This window comes from Artibeus jamaicensis, unplaced genomic scaffold, assembly GCF_021234435.1.
Source record: "Artibeus jamaicensis isolate MK-2021 breed Jamaican fruit bat unplaced genomic scaffold, CSHL_Jam_final contig_3174, whole genome shotgun sequence".
Lineage (NCBI taxonomy): Eukaryota > Metazoa > Chordata > Mammalia > Chiroptera > Phyllostomidae > Artibeus > Artibeus jamaicensis.
In genome coordinates, this window is record NW_026521738.1 from 805,690 (window position 1) to 827,614 (window position 21,925).

The 21,925-nt window shown below is 44.8% G+C and overlaps 1 protein-coding gene across 5 annotated transcripts in view; it reads right to left on the minus strand.

The window, feature by feature from the left end:
- Positions 1-4,449: 4,449 nt before the first annotated feature.
- DGUOK (deoxyguanosine kinase) overlaps positions 4,450-21,925 on the minus strand; it is a 39,783-nt gene continuing 22,307 nt past the window's right edge. For 3 of the 5 annotated variants that reach the window (XM_037130883.2, XM_053663389.1, XM_053663390.1), the window contains 5 exons: positions 15,113-15,300; positions 11,764-11,911; positions 6,101-6,216; positions 5,115-5,214; positions 4,450-4,687 (listed from right to left, as the gene is read on the minus strand). In XM_037130883.2, the coding sequence (XP_036986778.2) occupies positions 4,661-4,687; positions 5,115-5,214; positions 6,101-6,216; positions 11,764-11,911; positions 15,113-15,300 (579 nt within the window). In that variant the 3' untranslated portion in view covers positions 4,450-4,660. Of the gene's footprint in view, positions 4,688-5,114; positions 5,215-6,100; positions 6,217-7,183; positions 7,326-11,763; positions 11,912-15,112; positions 15,301-21,925 lie in introns of those variants that run through there. The other 2 variants (XM_053663388.1, XM_053663387.1) reach the window with 2 other exon arrangements.

A 21,925-nucleotide genomic window follows, 5' to 3' on the forward strand; every position in this document is an offset into this window, starting at 1 on the left:
TTTGCTTCAAAATAACCTGAGAATAGTGGGTAGGATACAGGTTAAAAAAAACTGGCTACATATAGATGACTGAAGTGGGTGAGAAAGTAAAAATTAGCGGGGATGGAGAAAAAACGCATCCACCAGGCTGGGCTGGCAGACATAGGTGCAAAGTCGCCGTGAAACAACATTCGTCCGGTGGGCGCGCCGAGGCTCAAGTGTCAGAACCACCCGCTCTTGCGCAACTGCCACTTTCTGACTCACGGGGAAACCCTCTTCTCTAAAATGATAGACCATCAGAAACTTTGTTGTTTGAAATTTTATCAGTAAAAATGAAAAACCCTTCTGTTGCCAGGAGGATCTAAGGCGCTTTGATACAGAGAAGGAGACTTGATTTGCAACTCAGGTTCAGAGCTTCAGACACTGGGCTCTGAACACAATGCTCCGTGTTTGTCTTAACCTGAGTCTGCTGCTCGGTTCAGACCAGAGGTTGACTCCTGCTTTGCCATGAGCCCATCAAAGCGCTGCTGCTGTGAAGTCTTACCTGAACTCTGTCCTTCCCCCAAATCCTGTAACTTTCTCTTTGCCTGTTTGGTGAGACACCGCATATCCCCTTGGTGTGTGGTCTCCTTTATTGCAAAGAGTTAATAAATCTGATTTTCAGATTACAGGTTTGTTCCTAGTGGTATCGGGCTGTTTGGGGCAAAGATATAGGTGGTCTTTGTACGACTCCCTCAGCTATTGCAAATGATTCATTTTCGTAATATTTCCAACTTTTGAAGAAGTCCTCTCCTCGCCCCATGCTAATAGTGCCGGCCATGACAGTGTTTGAGATCAGCAGAAGGCAGAACTAATAGTCTCCCAAAGATACCCATACCCTAATCCCTGGCACTCATGAATGTTATCTTAATAGCAAAAGGGACTTGAGATAGACATCACTGAGTATGATGAGTATTCTGGATTATGTAGGTAAATTCAGTGTAATCATGTGGACCCTTAGAAGCAGAGAACCTTGGTTGGTTGTGGCCAGGGAAATGACCACGGAAAGCAAGCCAGAGATGCAATGTTGCTTTGAAGACGGAGGAAGGGGTCACGGGCCAAGGACCGTGGACAGCCTCTAGAAAACAGAGACGGTAAGGAACAGATTCTCCTTTAGAACTTCCAGAAATTAGCCCTGTTGCTAATTTGATTTCAGCCCAATGAGAACCACGTCAGAGTTCTGACCCTCAGAACTGTGAAGAAGTCCGTGCTGAGAAAGTGGTGCAGAGATTTAAACTACCTGCTCTTCAAAGGGAGGACTAATGGAGGTTAAACAGTCTGTGGAACAGTCTGTGGAATGTAAAGTCTGAGGCATGTTATTTCCTTGCTTCATTTTCCTTGTGAATCTAGCACTTGCACGTAACAGCTTCTTTCACCTGAAACTGCCACTTTCTCCCTTCATGTTGAAAGACTAAGAGTTTAATCTAAGAACTCTCACGACCTCAATCCACGTTAGAAACCCATCAAGGCAATATTCTGGTTCCAGAAGAGCAGGTTTAACACATCGCAAGTGGGAAGGATATGCGGCTATTTTTGTGTGTTAATTCAAGTTATTGGGCTCCGGGGACAGCCTGAACCAGGAGTGAGGACAGCCACCCAGGCTGGCCCGACGGCACAGCGGTCGTGTCCACATCCCAGTGCTCCTCCCAGGCCTACCCTGCCCCTGAGACTTAACTTAAGGTCCACAAGTACTGCTTGCTCCTCCTGAACGTATTTACTTTCTCGTTCTCCAGACCATCGTGGCTACCAATTTGAAAAATGGCAAATTATTTCACCCAGGTGAGACTGTTGGTGGCTTTGACTATCTCAGAGAACATTTACATTTTAAAATGTTCACAAACGGAAAGAAATGCTGGCTGTGTAGGTTTTCAGGCTTTAAGACTAAGTAAGTGAAGAACGTGGAGAGGACTCTGTTCTTACATTCAACTCACTGCCCTCACCTGGTTTTGACAAGCTGGGCTGACTCATTGTCACAGGAAGACCCGGGCCCACACCCGTCTTCCCTGAGTACTAGCCCAGTCACTCTCCAGAATTCAGCCCCTTCATCGGGACAGCTGTCCCGGATTCCACTGGCCCCTTCTGAGGCCCCCACTGCACACCTGTACTTCTTTTCAAACGCTTGCCACCCTGTAATAATTTGTTCCGCGCCTGTCACCTTCTCCATTAGATGACGAAGTTCTGGGAGAAGACAAGGTCTGCCTTCTGCTGTGTCCACTGCTATCGCCGTGGTCTCTGGCACATGGCAGGCACTCACACTCGCTGATGACGGAGTAGATGAACGAAGAGTGGGGCTGAATGCTCTCGCTCTCAGTTTACTCGGAGTATTAGCGGTTCCTGGAAACATAAATGGGAATGACAGGTAAGTCTCCTTAAAGCTAAGGGACCAACATTAATGAGTTTCTAAAACATACCTAACACCCTGTACATTCCTGGTCTTGTCCAAAGCCTGAAGCAGGGAACACACAAAAGAACAAGAGGGACAGATTTTCAACATGGTGCCAAGATGAGTCAATGAGAGAAAAGATTAATATTTCTAAAGATGGTGTTGGGATGACTAGATGTAGAAACAAGGAATTTGGATCCCTTCCTTACATCACACACAAAAATTAACTTCAAGTGTATCGCAGACCTAATGTAAGAGCTAAAATTATACAACTCTTAGAAGAAAATATAGATGTCTGTGACCCCGGGCTATTCAAAACTTCCTTAGACATGACCCCAAAAGGACAAGTGACAAAATAAATTTGACTGCAGCAAAATTAAAAACTTTTGTGCTGTAAAGGACACTAGCAAAATGAAAATACAACCCACCGAATGGGGGAGACTCCTGGAAATGATGTCTCTAAAAAGGACGTGTATCCAGAACACAGAGAGTGGTCCCACAACTCCACAACAAAAGCCAAGTACCTGAACTAGAAAGTGGACGAAGGATTTCAACAGACGTTTTTCCAAGGAAGATGCACAAGTGACCAGTAAGCACGTGAAAGGATGCTCCACGTCGTGCACCATGAGGGTGATGTAAATGCAAACCACCGCGGCCTACAGCTCCACACCTGCCGGGACAGCCGTAATTAGACTGGCAGGTGGCAAGGGCGGAGACGTAGGGAAACGGAGCCCTCTGCATTGCTGGAGGGAATGTAAAACAGTACCGCCCCCCGGAAGTATTTAGCAGTTCCCGAAAAAGTTTAGCACGGAGTTCCTTTGACTCAGTAATTCCATTCTTCAGGAAAAATGGAAACATCCAGCCACACAAAAATGTGTATGTTAACTGTCGGAGCAGTGTTACTGATAAAAGCCAAAAATTGGAATCCACATGTCCATCAGTGGATGAATAAATAAAATATGGTATACCCATAAAATGAAATATTTAGCTATAAAAAAAAGAATCAAGTACTGATACATTACAACATAGATGAACCTTGAAAATGAAAGAAGCCAGTCACAAAGGGCCACATATGATGTGATTCGATTTATACAAAGTGACAAGAATAGGTACGTCTGTTGAGACAGAAAGTGGACTGGTGGCTGCCCCGGGCAGGCCTGGGGTGCCCGGGGACTGACTGCTGGGGGCCGGGAGGCGGGGTCGATGCATGGGCAATGGCATTTCTCCTCAGGCGGGTGAAGCCTTTTGGAACTGACTGTGGCTGTGGTTGCACACGCCTGTGACTACACTAAAAACCACTGAGCATTCACTTTAAACATATGTGGTATGTAAATTATCTCTCAAAAAAGCCGTTAAAAATTTTTAAGTAGAAAAAGAAATGATGTGCTGCTATTTCAAAACATCCCATTTGTAAGAAACCAATGTCACAGCCACAGTCCCAAGCAGAAGGACACAGGTTTGTCCCGGGGCCGGCTGGGTCCCAGGCTCGGTCCTTCTCCTGTGAGCCTGCGCAGCTGTCAAGGGCTCCGGGCGGAGTTCTGCTCCCAGCGACTCACGGGCCTGCAAGCTTCTTACAACGGAGCAATTTGATTTTATCAAGACAGGCATTTTTCTCTCTTAACAGTAACTTGTTTTTGAAGCTTGAAGTGCAGCACAAAATCTTTTTCTTTCTGTCCAGCATAAACAGATTCATGCCATTAAGGCATCTGAACTCACTGGGGAAGGTATTTGGAGCAGGCCACAGTGCCAGGTGCAGAGGTCTACACTCCCGATGTGTTCCCTCCCACCTCTCTGTTTCTTTCCTTTATCTGGGTTCTTTAGCTCTAGGACAAGGTCTCAATCTCCACCTATTCTCTGTACCAAGAGTGATGGATGAGAAGAGATACAGGAGCTTCCGAACTCCGGGGCTCATACTTGAGCACCCACCCACCCCTGAACCGCTTACTTCCTTTCCCTTCTTCACACCTGGCTAGTTTAGAGGGGAGTTCAGAGCAGGCACCGATAGATACATGCTGAAATAAATGAACAACCAGATTAGCAAAAAGAGCAAAACTTATATAATAAGCTTTATTGTAGAAAACTTTGAGATTCAAAAGAAGACCACGGCAAAGTCTAAGAGTAACAGAAACCACGTCCTGAGGTGTCAGCACTGAGGGTCCAAGGAGGTGGGGGTGAGGATGGGAAGGTGGTTCACTCAGTGCTTTTCTACCTTTGGAGAGTCAGCGAGCCCACAGCACAGCCAGAACACGCTGGTGTTGGTTACAAACCATTTACAAAGGCGTTTACCTGTGGGAAAGAGAAAACCCGACAGTTAAATATAACATTGTCTGCAGACTAAACAATAGTCCATCCACAATGCATAAGCAGCCCATGAGTTTTTTGAGAAGGGAAAACAGGCATGGAGAGGAAACGTGACCTGCCCAGGGTCAGGTGGTATCAAGGGGCAGAGCTGGGACCAGAACCTGGAAGTCTCCATTTCCTAGTTCTAGATGGCCTTAGAAGAGGAAGTCAGTTGGGAAGCACATATTGTAAGTTAATTATTTAACAATTATTGGCCCCAAATACTTTAAAAATTGGGATTATATTTGTAACTTTTACAAGGTTCCAAGGCTTTGGAATGTGAAATGTAGTCTGAGGCATTATGTTTAGTTCGAAGCAACGATCAAAGTGCAGTAGAGGAACACTGTTAGAAAGCAGTTCAGGTCCTCCCCACCTTTCTCATGAGTTCTTCTTGTTTGGTTACTTCTTTAGAAAAATCATCGTTGACGTCCAACACCAGCACTGGAATGTTCAGCAGAGCCTCGGAGTGGAGCCTGCAAGGAGCACGACCGACCATTTAGGGAACAGAAAGAGGAAGCTGAGCCACCCTCCACATGCTGCTCACCACGTCTTCGCGATTCAGAGCACAGATCTACAGTCACACGGCTTCCCAATGAAATGGTGTGCAAACAGCAATTAAAAAGTAATTCATGCCAGGCTGGGCGAAAAGGTTGAGGGGATTAAGTAAAAAAAGGAAAAAACCTCACGGACACAGACAATCGTGTGGTGATCACTGCAGGGAAAGTGGAACATGAATGGTGGTGGAAGATCTGACTTGGGTGGTGGGGACGCAACACAATTACAGGTGTGTCCTGTAGAACTGTACACCTGAAGCCTGTATAATTTTGTTAACTAATGTCATCCCAATGAACTCAATAAAAAAATAAGTTCACATGCTTTAAATTGTGACCAGGATGCAACAAAATTCTATCACCAGAAGATAAGAATTCAATAAAGTTAGCTGGAAAGACTAAGGCTAAAATTTCTCTTTAGTCTTAAGACTAACCCCGAAGGCGAGAGCCCCGGACATTTAAACAGAGAGCACGCCATGCCTAGGGAGGAAAGGCCAAAACTAGCAGGGTCGACCTCATTTCTCTAAAATTTTTCAGCCTTTCACCTGAGCCAATTGTATAATCATCATCAAACACCATGTTCAACTCAGTGGAATGTTATAAAACAGAAATCTGGGGAAATATAATCTAACAAAGTCTCTTGGCATAAACAGATTATACCCAGTGTTAAACTTCTGAGGTGGAAAGTGCCTGACATTTCCAACCATTTCCCGTACACTCTGAACCTTCCCATGGGGCTGCACGTCGAACTCCCTGGGTTTCGGCGGCAGGCTGCGGACAGCAGCCCGCTGTTCTCTCCGCTGCTTACTTGGTGGTCTTGTGAACAAGCCAGGCTTCGTGTTGATGATGAAGCTGCTCCAGATACGCCAGCTCAATTCCTACCTCTTCTTTCCTGTCCCTCTGGTGTAGTCTCTTCAGACAAACCTGAAAGACAATCCCCAGGCCTTGCTGAGCTCATTCTTGCCTGTTACAATGCAGTTTTGGGGGGCTCTGGGACCCACGCATAATGTCTATCCTGGATGCTGCGGTATGCCCTGACTTCCCCTCTGTGGTCTTGTTTTCTTATTCGATCACAGGTTAAGGGCAAACATCATCTACCCAGGAATCTGGAATTACTCCTTTCCCTTTTTCTTCAGGATGTCACTGAATGCTCCTTCATATCTCTCCTTACTTCTCTCTTACCTCTGGCCTGGTCAGGTCCTTATCAATTCTCACCTGAACTACAGCAAGAGCATTTTGGCTCTCTGCCTCCTGGAGATGGTGAAGGGTATGGAAAGGGCCCAGGCTTTAAGGTCAGAGAGTCCAGGATTCAATTCCTTTCTCCACCGCACACCAGTGGTGCAATCTCTGTGGGATTCCCTTTCCTCACCCTCTACTCACCACGGGTCACTGTGAGGATCACCAGGTAAGGCACGCCAAGTTCCCACAAAGGCTGTTCTTTCCTCCCAGTCCGTCCGCTCAGTCCACCCTTCCACAGGACTCCAATACAATGGCCTCACTCTCCTTGCCTAAAACACTTCACAGGCTCCTTACTGCCCATAGCCACCGCCCCGGGTTCAAGGAAGTACGAGTAGCATCACATTTACAACAGTGTACGTAATTGCAAACATCTTTTTCAGATCACAGCAAACATTCTCTGCAGGAAAATGCAAAATCTGCCTTGGTCAAAGATAAAGAAGTAAAAACAGTGAGGTTTGGGACTAACTCTCCTTCCTTCCCTACTTCTGTGGGTGCATAATTCCTTTCTGATTTCACATGGTAGACAAGTTTGAAGTATGATGGCTCAGAGAATGTCACCTTCTTCTTTACCTGTCACAAGGCCATTCCCAGAGTCCCGCCACCCCTCCCATGTCCCCACTCTCAATTTCCTTAGCCCCTCTCCTGGACTCACTGCTTTAGGCAGATCTGACGGCCTGCCTTCAGGGCAGACCAAGCTCTTTCACACCTCCAAACTCTGGCTGCAAATGTTTGCTTTGTCTCGGTTGTCTTCCTTTCTCTCTCTGCGTGGCAAACATTTCATTATTCAACGTCATCTATCCTGGAAGAATAGGTGGATTAAACCACTGATTTTAGGAGTTCTCTCTTCCAAACACTGAAAAAATTTTATCCCCAAACATAATCTTTATCCCCAAATATAGTGCACCAAATTCCCAAAGCACAGAGTCTGCTATTTCCCTCTTGTTCTATCTTCTTCTAAGGAGATAAAGCCATTTACAAAGATTTCATTTATGATCTTATGTCCAACTTTTCACATTGATTACAGAGACGGATGTTAACAGTTTTAGAACTTATCTCTTCTGGTCTCTCCCTCTCCCCTCTATCAATAACTGTCCCAAACTCAGATGAAGTCCTTGACCTAGGGAAGGCCCTGCGCACACACAGACCACCAGGGGCATTTTAGCTGCATCAGATGACAGAGGGAGGCCTGTCATCTCCAACAGCACAGCGACAGGGGAACCCAGGAGGCCATCCCGCTCAGGGCTGAGCCCTGGCCTGGCAGAGTAGCAGGTCATTAAGTATTTGTTACACATATTCATTCAATGTTTTAATATCTGATTTAGTCTCTCTCTATACATTTTCCTTTTTCTCCTACTTTAAAAAAATCTTTTTCATTTCTACTTTCCTTCACTGTGAACATGTCTCTTCTTCTTTCCTTCTATCTTTCTGCCCCTCCATCCCCATCCTACTGTAGACGGCCTCAGGACGTGTCCCCCTTATGCCCTTCCCTCCGCGATCACACAGCTTTCCACGCCTGACTTCCAGCTGCCCAGGTCTCCACCCCACTGACAACCAACCAATATTACTAACTTTTTGTATACTTTCAGAAACATTTTACACATACACATTCACACCCATCTTTTTAAAAAACATATTCACACATATAAAAGGTGTCCTCCTATATACTATGTTCGTAATGTTTGTTCACTTAGCAATGCACCTTGGAGATTGTTACATGTCAGTAAAGTACTTTCCTACTCTTTGTCAGGTCTTTGGAATTTCCAGTGCATGGACGGGACACAATGTATTCAGCTGGTCCCTGCTGATGACCACTTGGGTTGTTTCCATTAATTTGCTCTTACAAACAATGCTGCCTTGCACGTGAGACATTTTGCCCATGTAGGAACATATTTATGGAGTAAATTCCAAAGAGCGTAATTAATGGGTAAAAAGGTTTGTGTACTTGCTAGTACATATTGCCAAACTGCTCCTTAGAGGACAACCAATTTACATTCCCGCAAGCAAGGTAAGCTTCAGGATTTCTAAACATAGAAAATTACCTGATTTTCCTCTCTGAGAGAAAAATATTACCAGGATTAATAAAAATGTCTATTTTTAAAAATGTGACTTCCTGTTTTCAATTATGCCAAGGGCAGAGCAATTCTTTTAATAAAAGCTATATTTATTCATTCATTACTGGCAGGCAAACATTGATGCTAAGGTCTTTCCTATTAAAAAGGCTAATACTTCCATTTTTACTACTAATTTGCTTAACAGAGCAAACTTCTTCCCTGCAGAAGTTTGAGCATGGGGCATAATTCTCACTTTACTGGGCTGGTTACAAAACTGTTTTTAAAAGAAGCCTGTGCACACAGTACTTTAGTCTGGTCCCTCTTCCTCAATGGGAGGACACACCTGAATGTAAACAGGAAAGGCAGTGTATATGCAAATGCCAAGGGAGGGGCCCTTCTGCCCATCTGCCCCCCTTTCCCTCACACACCCCCCTCAGAAAAAGCTGCTGCTCAGACTGCTTGGATGACACAGCCACTGGATGGTGACTGCTAGTGGGCCTGGCCCCTGTGCTGCCCAATCCCAGGGGCCGCTTGTTCCCAGGCATTTCTGCAGGCTGTCTCCATGCTGCAAACTGCCAGGCAGGGCCTGGCTCTTGGAGGCACACTGGCCGGCTGCACTCTCTTCCTGGGTCCACGGGTTTGGGTGGGGAGACTGAGGCCCAGTCACTTCTCTTCTCATGTTTGTAATTGTTGGCTTGCTTGCTTTTTAGAATTTCAGGGAGAAAAGATGGAAAGAAGCAGAGGGTCCTACTTAGTTTAGGCCTATCTCACGTGCTCTGAACCAGTATTTACCAGGGCTCTGCACTGGAGTACCAGTCACATGCACAGCTTTTTACACAGATGTTTTCACCTCTGTTCTGCTCTTCTCTTGGATATAGTTACCTCTCAGTCTCACAGAAGGTCAGGCTCCCTTCATGGAAAGGATATCAGGATTCCTGGGTCCCAGGCTCTAATGCCATCAAACCAGCACCAAAATCTCCATCCAGGCCCTGGCTGGTGTAGCTCAGTGGATTGAGCGTGGGCCTGCGAACCAGAGTATCGCGGTTCCATTCCCAGTCAGGGCACGTGCCTGGGTTGCAGGCCAGTTCCCAGCAGGGGACACATGAGAGGCAACCACACACTGATGTTTCTCTCCCACTCTTTCTCCTTCCCTTCCCCTCTCTCAAAAAATAAAGAAAGAAAATATATTTTAAAAAATCTCCATCCAATCTCAAAACAAATTAAACTATTTTTCTTTTTCTATCATTAGGTTGAAATAATCCCTCAACTTCCCTCAGCTGAAATACCTCAGTTAGTCTCTCCAAAAAGACACATCAGCCACACCAGCACCGTAACAGTATTCACCACCACCGTCATCATTGTTGCCCCCGCATCGCAAAGCCATCTGAATGCACAAAGGAGTGAGCGAGCCTTTCCTGCTTTCCTTGCTGGGTCCCACTCCAACGTCACCAGAAACGAAGCCTCCGCAGCCAGCCATGCACCCTGTTCTGCTCTCAGGAACCAGTCCACCCACTTCCTTGTCACCAGTACTGCCTTCATGGCACTGAGTTGATAATGATTTTATATGTGGTATATCTGGAAGTTGTTCCTCTGGAAAAGGTCAGGTCAGCACTCCCAGTTCTTCTAATGCTCAGCCCTCCAATCCAATGCGTCTTGCGACCAGCCATCTCAGGACTCCTACCAGAAACCCGGCACCTCTTCAAACTCCAACTACAGTCTTTGGTCAGGCCCAGCTCCACTGCCTCGCACTCCTCTATGGCCCACGCCATGAGCCCTTTTGGGACCAGGACTTTCCTCTCACCCTGAACCCCACACTCAGCTGCTTTAAGTCATCCTCTTTGGCAGGGGTCTTCTTTCCCCTAATCACTGACCCCCATCTCTACCCCCCACCCCAGTACGTCACCTTCCTATTATGCCTCTTCTATTAATGCTCCCAGGCAATGAAGACTACTGGAAAAGGTCATACAGATGTGACCCAGCTAGTCAACTTGCAATGAATACATCTCATTTCAGCTTGCTTCTTTTCACTAAAGGTTCTCAGCCCTGTGGCCTCACTGAATCTCTAGTTGTTTTACTTTAAACCTTAGATCCTATTTATTTCTGTTGAACCCTTTTCTTATTTCCTTCTATGATCTAGTTTCTGCCTCACAACCTCCAGAAACTCCTGATACAAAGACCCCAATAGCTGGTCCCAGCCACACTCCTGGCTGACGCCTTCTCAGGGCGAGGCCCTTCCTTCCGGTCCTCTCCTCCCTGGCTCCTGCCGGCCTCTGTGACAGGGCTTTCCCACCTGTTTTTGGACACCACTCAGTCTGACCTTAGGCTTCCTCCTGTCTACAAGGCTCAGTTCTCTCTCTAAAAAGCAAGACCTCTGATCTGGAGAGAGCTTTCCCTCCTAAGATCATGTGGTATATCTGGAATTTGACTATACATTACCTATATATCTCAAGACTTAGAGCAACACATCTCTCAAAAAACACCTCCTGCCTTGACTCAGGATCCCACTCCAGAAGAGCCCTTAGACACCACTAGTCTGAGCCACTGGATTTAGTAGGTAAGAACCCTTCCAGGAAAAGGTTTCCAGGGACTGCCCAGGGTCACTGCCAGTCTGCAGACACCAAGGACCACTGCTGGCTCCAGAGACTTTGGTGCTCCTATCAGAATCTGTGCTAGGCTGGTTCTGTGGTCCAAGTCAGAGTCATGGAAAGCAATGTCTGTAGTCCATGCTGCCTCACCAGTGGCATCCTCAAGGTTCGAAACAGGACTATAAATCAGGGCAGTGCCAGGATGAGATGAAGCAACCCTCCTCTTGCTCCCCACACCCCATTCGGGAAACTATTAAGACAACCACAGGGGGAGGGAAAAGCTGAGGTGATTGGCTATAGGTTACCTGGTCAGAGGGTCCAATCTGTAAACCCTGGGTGATAGAAAGAACACCCAATTTGCTTTGGTACATCAAGAGGGACCCTTTCTGTGCACAATTTTTTTGCCCCTCTGCTGCAGAAGGCCTGTGGGAAATGGGGTGCTCGATGCTAGAATGGGAGGGTGTCAACTACCGCTCTCTGTGGTCCAGATAATACCCACAGTCTAATTTCTCCAACCAGGAAATCAGGGGCTTGAGAAACGTCTCCTCTTAAGGTTCAACCGGCCCTCAAGTCAGAGGCTTCCAGTTCTGCTTTACCTGGGGAGTAGCCCGAAGGTAGATGAAGCCGTGTAACTGGAGCCGGCAGGCAAACTCCTGAAGGAGAAAAGAATGCCATTCCTGATAGATATGCCACTCCATGTCATTGATGGCACCATTTTCAAAAAGACTCTTTGCAAAGATATACCTGGTTGGAAATGTAAGTGGGGAGAGGGGGGTGCGGGGAGGGGGGAGGGAAGAAGAATGGGAAATGAAATGGGCAAAGGAGACAAAGAAGCAGAAAATCAGTAACCACCTTGTTCCATGGCTACTCAAATCACTTAACCCTTTTAGTACCTTATCAATTTTGAAGAAATCTGAATTTTTAAACTATATTCCCCTCCTTGTTCAACACTAAGATGGAAAATAGCACCTGGACTTGAGAGGCCAAAACCACACAGCTCTCCAGATGGATTAACCTGCTGGGAGAAAAGGGGCACCAAAGAGCACGTTGTATCATTGATTGCTAACAAGTTTTCCTGCTGGAAACCACTCAGACACACAGCATAGGTGCATGTACACTCAAACTTTTTAGATTTCTTTATAATTGTAGCAAGCCCCTCAACAAAAACCAATCTAGTATAAAGCACCCACCACATTTTATTTTAAAACAGGGCTTCTGAGTCTCCAGGCTGCTGAGCCACCCTCTGTTTAGCTGAGGAGCACAGAGGAGCTGCGTGTCGGCGGCATCGCCTGTGGAGCAGGCAGCGCGGTCCTCCCGCCTGCAGGATTACCGAGAGCGCAGGCTTTCCTCCACGGCGCACATGAGCTCTTTATTTACTTGCTTCGTCTGCTGAGCCTCTAATCTAGACATAAGCCAAATCTAAAAACCAACTGGCTTTGCCCCTAGCTTACTTCTACTACTAAAGGAACATCTGGTAAATCGGAAAGAAGACCATGGCTTCAGAAGGGTGAATTCTCTTTCAAACCTCAAACATCTTGATACAAAACACAATTTACATCCTAAATAATGAATTCCAGTCTCTAAGGCAATGCCCAGCAACCGGCCACTTCTGAGAAAATGAAATCCAAAATCCTTGTGTACGAACGGCTCAGGAAGCATACACTGTGCGGTTGTGTGGTGTAAGAGAATGGGCTGCAGAATCACAATCCTGCACCTGATCCTGGCCCCAAAAATTCACCAGTTGTGTCACCATGGGCATGTCAGTAAACTCGGCCCATTTCTTCCTCTGTGTAAAGAGAGAACAGCAGAACCTAACTCAGAGTTGATGTGAGGATTGTACATACTACAAGTACTTAGAGGAGTGGGTGGCACACAGTATTCAAGGTGTCTTAGTCATTATAACTCCTTCTCTGCTAGGCTATGAAGACACCAATCTGAGAGCTCCCGAGGTCAACTCTTCAAGGCTGGAATAGTATAACTATAGCCTGCTAAAGGTAAAAAGAAAAGAGGTGACTTCTGTCACTCAATTCCTGAAAAAATGTTTTCAGCTGTGTCATAGGTAACATGGAAATTAACATCTTATAAAGAGAACTTAATTATCTGTTAATAAGCCCTACAAAAAGCCCTTGCAGTCCTGAGCACTTCTTTATTTCTCCAAAGCTGGCGGTGACTGCCGGGGAGAGTGGGAGCAGAAGGCTGTGGCACTGAATGCTGAGGGCAGGGTACCACTGCGATCCAGATCAAATGCAGGGGCTGCAAGGAGTCCCTGCAAGGACCTAGGCGGCAGGGCCCCTCTCTAAAACCACAAGCTATTGTTTCTTTAACTCAGACAGAGAAGATTCAGGTTTGTTTCTGTCATCCACTGGACCAAATCGCCGAGTTCCACCTTTGGAACACACAGAACACATGAGCACATGTGCAGTCGCAGAGTTCACTGTTAGACTGCAGTCACTGTGAAGGCACAGACTGGGTCTGTTTTGTTTCCTGTCGCAGCCCCGGGCCCTGCCTGCCACCCGAACATGGGTGCCACTCCAGGTATCTGAGCTGAGCGAATGCACACATGAACAAACTTTAAAGGGTGGAAAGGTTCTAAATTACCATCTGGATTAGAATGTGTAATTAGTTATCCTTTCTGTCTTAAAAATGCCCCCTCTGAAGAAAACCTCTAGGATGTTGTAGCTGCCTACAATGCAATCAATTCTTATGTCTTCCACGAAAATGGTAAGATGTTGTAGCTTCTAAATGAAGTAGTAATTTGATTTCTGAGGGGCCTCTCACATGCCTACCCTACTAGTGGGCTGGAAATAAAAAGACCAACAGTGAGTACATTTCCAAATAACCTAGGTGATTTTATGTAACTCATCTTCCTAGTCCAGAGGACATGGCTTTGGAAAGGGGAGAGGAAAATAGGAAGCAGTACACCCAACAAGTGAAAAAGAAGCAAAATCTAGAGCCCACCCATTGGTAATTCACAAATTTAGCTTTTATAAGGAGGAGGCTTTCTTGGAATACAGAGAAGGGATGCACAGCCCACAGGATTTGTTTTCGTATCTTGCATGATTTTAGGTGGCATTAAAACAAGTAACATGACATCTACAAACGTACTCTTATTTTTCCCTTTGGAGGCTTTCCTTTGGGAGGCTTTATGGAGCACTAAGAAGCAGAACTAGGTTGTCTAACTTGGAATTCAATGGGTAACCAACTTAGTGTCTTCAGAAGTGAATGGACAATGAAATGCAGCATTTTCCATCTGGAGATTTAAGACAGACCATCACACTTTAAAGTTTGCGGGTTCAACCCCCAGTTGCGGTGCATGTGGGAGACAACCGCCCAGTGTTTCTCTCTGGCACCCTTCCTCTCTCTAAAGTCAGTGAACACGTCCTCAGGGGAGGATTAAAAAATTAAGAAGGGTAAATCCGAAATAGAAGCCAATTTCACAGATGTGCTATTTCTTCTTAGAAAGCCTTTCTTGAAGAATAATAAAAGATAAAGATGACTATATCTCTCATATCATTTTAGAAACACAAATTTTTAGTTCCATCTGCTACCTTCTTCAAGGTGATAACCAACCACCAATTCATTCAGTTTCCTAGCATGTATACTGCTTCGTAAGTGTCCATTCTGTGCCTTTTAGCATGTAATGATTCTATTAGGCATTTACCAGCTTGCCTCTGTGCCACAAAAGAACAGGAAAGCATAATCAGTGGCAATGTGGGAAATTAAGTGCATTTAGTTTATGAAAAATATAATTTTCTTTCTTGACACACGTGATAATCCTGTGGAATTGTAAGTCTGAATAAATCTGTATAGTGTTGTCTTAAAAAAGAAAACAGTTTTTAAAAGTACAATGTTCAGTGACCACAGTGGTGCAGGGTCTGAGCAAGAAGAGAAAACCTACAGCCTTGAATACAGGGCTTCTGACTGGTGGTGGGTTCAAGGTCGTACCTGTCACTGTACACAGACCTCTCAAAGATCTGTACCGCTTTCTTGGCCTCTAAGAGTTTCTCAGGGAAGGGCTCCAGCCCTACTTTCAGGCGGGTCATAAAAGAAAATGTCTGGAATGTGTAGGACCATCGTGCTGGCTGCCGGTACATCAAATCCAGCAAGTTCCCCGGATCTGGGGGAGTGCAGGCCTAGAGAAAAATGACAAAAGAAGAGAATTTCCTAGAAGACATATTTACTTCATTGTGTTTACGTTCTCCCCACCCTCCTGCAGGTTTAAGAATCAAGGAGAGAAGCAATCACAATCATTTTCTTTAGTCACTGCTACATAATCAGGGAACAGATTTTCCTACTTTACTGGACAAGAATCTGATACAGGGAGATGATATGTCGCGTACCACAGAAGAGCAGAGGAAGGGCCCTACATAGAATATTACTTACTTATTAATGGATTTGTGGAAACTGTCCGAGGGGGAGTTAACAGTCAACAACCACCTAAAACTCCACTTGGAAAAAACGTTTTCCATTGTAACACTATGTTGTCTCCCTTTTGGGCTTCCATTTGTGGCTATTTCTTCACAAAACTTTAGCCCAGGCAAGAAAGCAATTGTTTATTTGAAAATCTGACCAACCAAATAAAATCCTCTCTCAAAGAAGGGCTACAACTTTTTTAACAAACGAAACCCTCCTCCATTCTACAGACTTTATGAAAGGCATCTGGAGCCCTGGCTGGTATAGCTCAGTGGATTGAGTACAGGCCTGCGAACCACAGGATCGAGGTTCAATTCCCAGTCAGGGAACATGCCTGGGTTGCAGGCCAGTTCCCAGCAGGGGACTCATGAGAGGCAACCACACGAGAGGCAACCACACATTGATGTTTCTCTCTCTCTCCTTCCCTTCTTCTCTAAAGATAAATAAAATAAAATTTAAAAAAAAGAAAGGCATCTGATCACCCACTCACTCAGCACAGGGTGGGAGCATGTATGGGACACGGAGCCCTGGACTCTTTGCGCCCCTGACCCAGCGCGACGGTGAGTTCTGCGGAAAGCACTCTGGATCCGCACTCAGTGGTCACCATTAGCTGAAGGCCTACGTGAATGAGGCACTACGTGAGCTAGTGCTACAAGGGGTACAGAAAACAAAGCTAAGATTTATTTCAATGTTCACTTTGCTATGTTATCTCATTTAATCTTCCAAAGAGCTTCATGAGGTGGGTGCAATTGTTACATCCATTTTCTTGAGGAGAAAATCCACTCAGAAAGGTTAAGTAACTTACTTGCCCAAGGTCTCATGGCGAGTAGGTACTAAATGGGTACTCAACCCTGCCTTCCTCTAACTTCTTCATTCTACTATTTTTCTCTATAAAGGTGAGCAAGACAGGTTCCAAAACTCAAGGAGCTCAGAATGCAAAAGGAAAGGGGGTGAGACAAGGATATAAAGAGCCAGGACATAAGGAAGAACATGTGATGAAGGGTTGTTCATTTATGATGGAAGGAACCTGAGGACGTTTCTGGAAAAAAGTGGCATTAAGCTATATGGAATAATATGTGAAAAAAAATGTTAAGATCTTATTTATTCATTTACTTTCATAGAGAGGGGAAGGAAAGGAGAAAGACAGGGAAAGAAACATCAATGTGTAGTTGCCTCTTGCTTGCCCCCACTGGGGACCTGGCTGGCAATCCAGGTATGTGCCTTAGCTAGGAATCGCCTTGACTAGGTGACCCTTTGGTACATAGGTTGGCACTCAATACACTGAGCCGCCACCAGAAAGGCCTGATGTGTACAATTTTCTGATGGAAATTTCAGGTAGAGACAAAGATACAGGAGGGGAACAAGGCTAGATAACAACAAGTAGTGCAGTTTGGCTAAACACCACCACTACATTCCAAAGAAGGGTCTCACCCTTCAGAAGGCTTCAGGAGGAGCAATACAGATGGAGCAGAGGGGACCACAAAATGATTTCCCTCTTTCCAGTACTGCAAACCACAAACACACACCAGCCCCATAAACGGTCCCCAGCTAGGAGCTGGAGGCAGAAGCAGCGGGGCAAATCTGAATCACCTGGAGTCTCTGATGTCCCTAGAGACTGCTGTGTGGCACAGTTCTGAGCCTGCATGGCAGTCCATGGAGTGAGCGGGGCTCTGCGCCAACAGATGGACGAGGAGGACTGAGTGGAGGCTACTCTACCGACAGGCTCTGGGCTACCAAAAGGAGACTGTTCCAGAACAAAAAACTGCACAGGGGCCTACACAATTTCTGAAAGAAACATCTCAGCTATAGAACAAAAGCAAACATCACTTCCAACATATAAACAAATAGAGGAATAATCATTGGATATAAAAATATTCAGCAATTCAAAAGGATAGGACCAATCTGTGTGCTCAAGACAAGCAACCTCTTAGGAGACAGCTGTTGCCAGGAACAGGAAAAAAACAGAAGATTCTCATTGAGATTCAAAAGAGTGCCACATTGATAAAAGCAGGCAGTCATAAAAAAGGAGCAATATGAAAAGAACATTCTTAGAGGAGGAAAAAATAGATTTGCTAAAACAAAACACCCAATGAAGACAGTAACTACACTGCAGTAAACCTAATGACTAAATATCATACAGAGTATCAGCTTCAGAAATTCTCCCTAGCCCTGGCTGGTGTGGCTCAGTGGATTGAATGCCGGACCACAAACCAAAGGGTTGTGAGTTCCAGTCCCAGTCAGGGCACATGGCTGGGTTGTGGGCCAGGTCTCTAGTAGGGGGCGCTCAAGTTGAAACCACACACTGATGTTTCTCTTCCTCTCTTTCTCCCTTCCCCTCTCTAAACATAAATAAATAAAATCTTTAAAAAATAAAAATATCAGAATTTTTAAAATTCTCCCTAAACTTAGAGGGGGAAAAAAGGCCAAAAATTATGAAGGAAATGAAAAGACATGCAAGTCAGAAGATCCAGTATGTATTATAATATAGTGATAGGGTTGGTTTTTCTTTTACTTGCTTCACTGACTGCTGTGACTCAGTGGGGTGGGTGCTGCCCCATGAACTGAAAGGTCATTGCTTCCATTTGCAGCCCGGGCACAAGCCTTGGTGTGGGTTTGATCCCAGGGCGACTGACCTGTTTCCATCTCACATTGATGTTTCTCTCTTTCTCAAATCTCTTCTTGGTTGAGGATTAAAAACAAAACAAAACAGTGCATTTGCCATATAAATGAAGTGGAGGAATATGAAAGAAAACTTCAAATATAGCAAAAAGAAAAAGATGGAGATGGAAGCACAAAATAAGGTGGCAGGAATAAATAAACATAATCATAATAAAAAAGAAAAATGCCCATGAAAGGCAAACTTTAAGACTGGATAAAAACTAAAACTCCTGTTCACAAAAGAAATACCTAAAATAAAATAAAATCTAAAACAAGATGACAAATTAGTTGAAGACAAAGGGACAAAAAAAATCCACCAAGTATTGGGTTGTCCAAAAAGTTGGTTTAGTTTTTTCCATACAATGGCTCTACTAGTGCTTAGTCTGTCTTTAACTTCACTTGATACAATTCTGTTACTGTATTGTGATAGCTGTCACATCAGCGTGCGTTTTTTAAATGTTTTTTTATTTTATTAAAAAAATTGTCGTTCAATTACAGTTGTCCCCATTCCTCACTCTCCCCTGCCCTATCCACCCCCCACCTCCCACATTCAATACTCCCCCCACTCCGTTATTTTTGTCCATGGGTCCTTTATACTGGTTCCTTGACTTCACCCTTCCCCTTCTTTACCCTCAGTGTGCATTTGTTAAAAAGATTTTATTTATTTATTTTTAGAGAGAGGGGAAGGGAGGGAGAAAGAGAGAGAGAGAGAAACATCAATCTGTGGTTGCCTTTCATGTGCCCCACACTGAGGACTTGGCCGCAACCCAGGCATGTGCCCCTACTGGGAAGTGAACTGGCAACCCTAGGGTGTTGAAGCTGGCACTCATTCCACTGAGCCACGCCAACCAGGGCCTCAGTGTGCATTTTTAAAAACTGTGGACTTTCAGCCGAGATGGAGGCATAGGTGGAAATACTGTGCCTCCTCACACAACCAAAATTAAGGACGACAAAGATTTAGAAACAAAAACACAGCCAGAACAAACAGAAAACTGAACTGTACAGAAGTCCGACAACTGTTCATCCAGAGTGGTAAGAGGGTTGGAGTGGCGGCCAGCAGAGAGGGGTTGTGGCTGGCAGACCCAGGCATGCCGGTGGTGCAGGGCTAGCAAACTCCAGGTGCAGGGAGGAAATGAGCAGAGCACGCAAGGTGGCTGGCTAACCATGGTCACACATTTGCTCGCAGATAAATAAGACAAAAATGGGCAGTGAGACAGACTGCGCAACCCAGGGCCCCAGCGACAGGAAATAAGCCTAAAGGCATCAATTGAAAAGTTGCCGGGAGAAACTCCCAGCCTCACAGGAGAGTTCCCTGGAGAGACCCACAGAATCCTAGAATGTACACAAGCCCGCCCACCCAGGAATCAGCATCAGAATGGGCCAATTTGCCTGTGGGAAGTGGCAAATGGGACTGATATTTGAGAGAGCGGAGCAAGCACCATTGCTCCCTCTCTGACCCCACCCCCACATACAGCGTCACAACCCAGTGACTGGGTTGCCCCACCCTGGTGAACACCTAAGGCTCCACTCCTCATATGTAACAGGTGCGAACAGACCAAAAAATTACAGGTCAAACAGAAGAACAAATCAAAGCCCCAGAGCCAATACTTTTAAGTGACCAAGAGGGAGTCAATCTATCAGATGCATAGTTTAAAACACTGGTGATCAGGATGCTTGCAAGAACTGGTTGATTTTGGTCACAAATTAGAGGAACAAATGAAGGCTATACACTAAGTGAAAGGAAGGAAAATGCACAGGGAACCAATAGTGATGGAAAAGAAACTGGGACTCAAATCAAGGGAGTGGACCAGAAGGAAGAAAAAAAATGACCAAACAGAAAAGGATGAAGAAACAAGAATTCAAAAAAATGAGGAGAAGCTTAGGAACCTCCAGTCCTGGAGGTCTTTAAACATTCCAACATCTGAATTAGAGGGGTACCAGAAGGGGAAGAGGAAGAGCAACAAGTGGAAAACTTATTTGAACAAATAATAAAGGAGAACTTCCCCAGTCTGGCAAAGGAAATAGACTTCCAGGAAGTCCAGGAAGCTCAGAGCCCCAAAGAAGGTGGACCCAAGGAGGAACACACCAAGGCACATCATAATTACATTAGCTAAGATTAAAATGAAGAAGAGAATTCTAGAAGCAGCAAGAGATAAGGGGACAGTCACCACCTACAAAGGAGTTTCCAACAGACTGTCAGCTGATTTCTCAAAAGAGACCTTGCAGGCAAGAAGGGGCTGGAAAGAAGTATTCTAAGTCATGAAATCCAAAGACCTACATCCAAGATTGCTCTATCCAGCAAAGCTTTCATTTAGAATGGAAGGGCAGATAAAGTGCTTCTCAGATAAGGTCAAACTCAAGGAGTTCATCATCACCAAGCCCTTACTATATGAAATGTTAAAGGGACTTATCTAAGAAAAAGAAGATACAAAAGATGAACAGTGAAAGGACAGCAAACTCAGTTATTAACAACCATACCTAAAACAAAAGCAAAGTAAGAGGACAGCTAGATCAGAAGCAGAACCACAGAAATGGAGATCACATGGAGGGTTAGCAACAAGGGAGTGGGAGGAGGAGAGGGGGGGAGAAGGTACAGAGAATAAGTAGCATAGATGGCAGGTAGAAAATAGATAGGGGGGAGGGCAAGAGTAGTGTGGGAAATGTAGAAGCTAAAGAACTTATGACACATGGACATGAACTAAAGGGGGGAATGTGGGTGGGAGGGGGTGTGCAGGGTGGAAGGGAATGAAGGGGGGGAAATGGGAAAACTGTAATGGCATAATAAATAAAATATATTATTAAAAAATAAATACACATTAATAAAAGTAACAAAACTGATGAATTTTTGTACAATCATTTTAAATTGAAGATGGAAGAAAACACGCAACATTTTCAGTGATTTATGATTTATTATTTCAAGAATGGTAAAAAATACAACTGAAATACAATAAAAGACTAAAAGAATTGTGAAGTGTATGGTGAAGGTGCTGTGACTGACAGATGTGTCAAAAGTGAGTTGCGAAGTTTCTTGTACTACTGCCATTTTAGCTAAATAATTCTTTGCTGTGGGGCCATCTCATGCACTGGAAGATGTTTAGCAGCATGCCTGGCTTCTAGCCACTAGAAGCCAATAGTGGGAAATAGCTAACATACTCAAAATCTCCAAATCAATAAAGTTATTGGTGAAAATGAAAAATGTGTCATTTATCTTATGGAAGAAAATAAATGGGCTTTTTGGCCAACCCAATAGATGCAAATAAAAAGAAGGCACATGTGGCAAAACTGTACTAAGAAAAAGGCATTAACTGCTAGGAGAGTTGTTTTAAAAACTAATAAACCAATAGACTCCATAAAGAAGTCATGAACCTTTTTATATGGAATATTAAAGCATTGAAATATTATCAATATAGAGCAAAGACAATTAAAAATATAAGGAGAAAGCCCTGGCTGGTATAGCTCAGTGGATTGAGCACGGGCCTACGAACCACAGGATCGCAGTTCGATTTCCAGTCAGGGCACAGGCCTGGGTTGCAGGCCAGTTCCCAGCAGGGGACTCATGAGGGTCAAACACACACTGATGTTTCTCTCCTTCTCTCCTTCCCTTCCCCCTCTAAAGATAAATTAAAAAATCTTTAAAAAAAGGTTACTCCTAATTAATAATCTTTAAAAAAATAATAATAATATAAG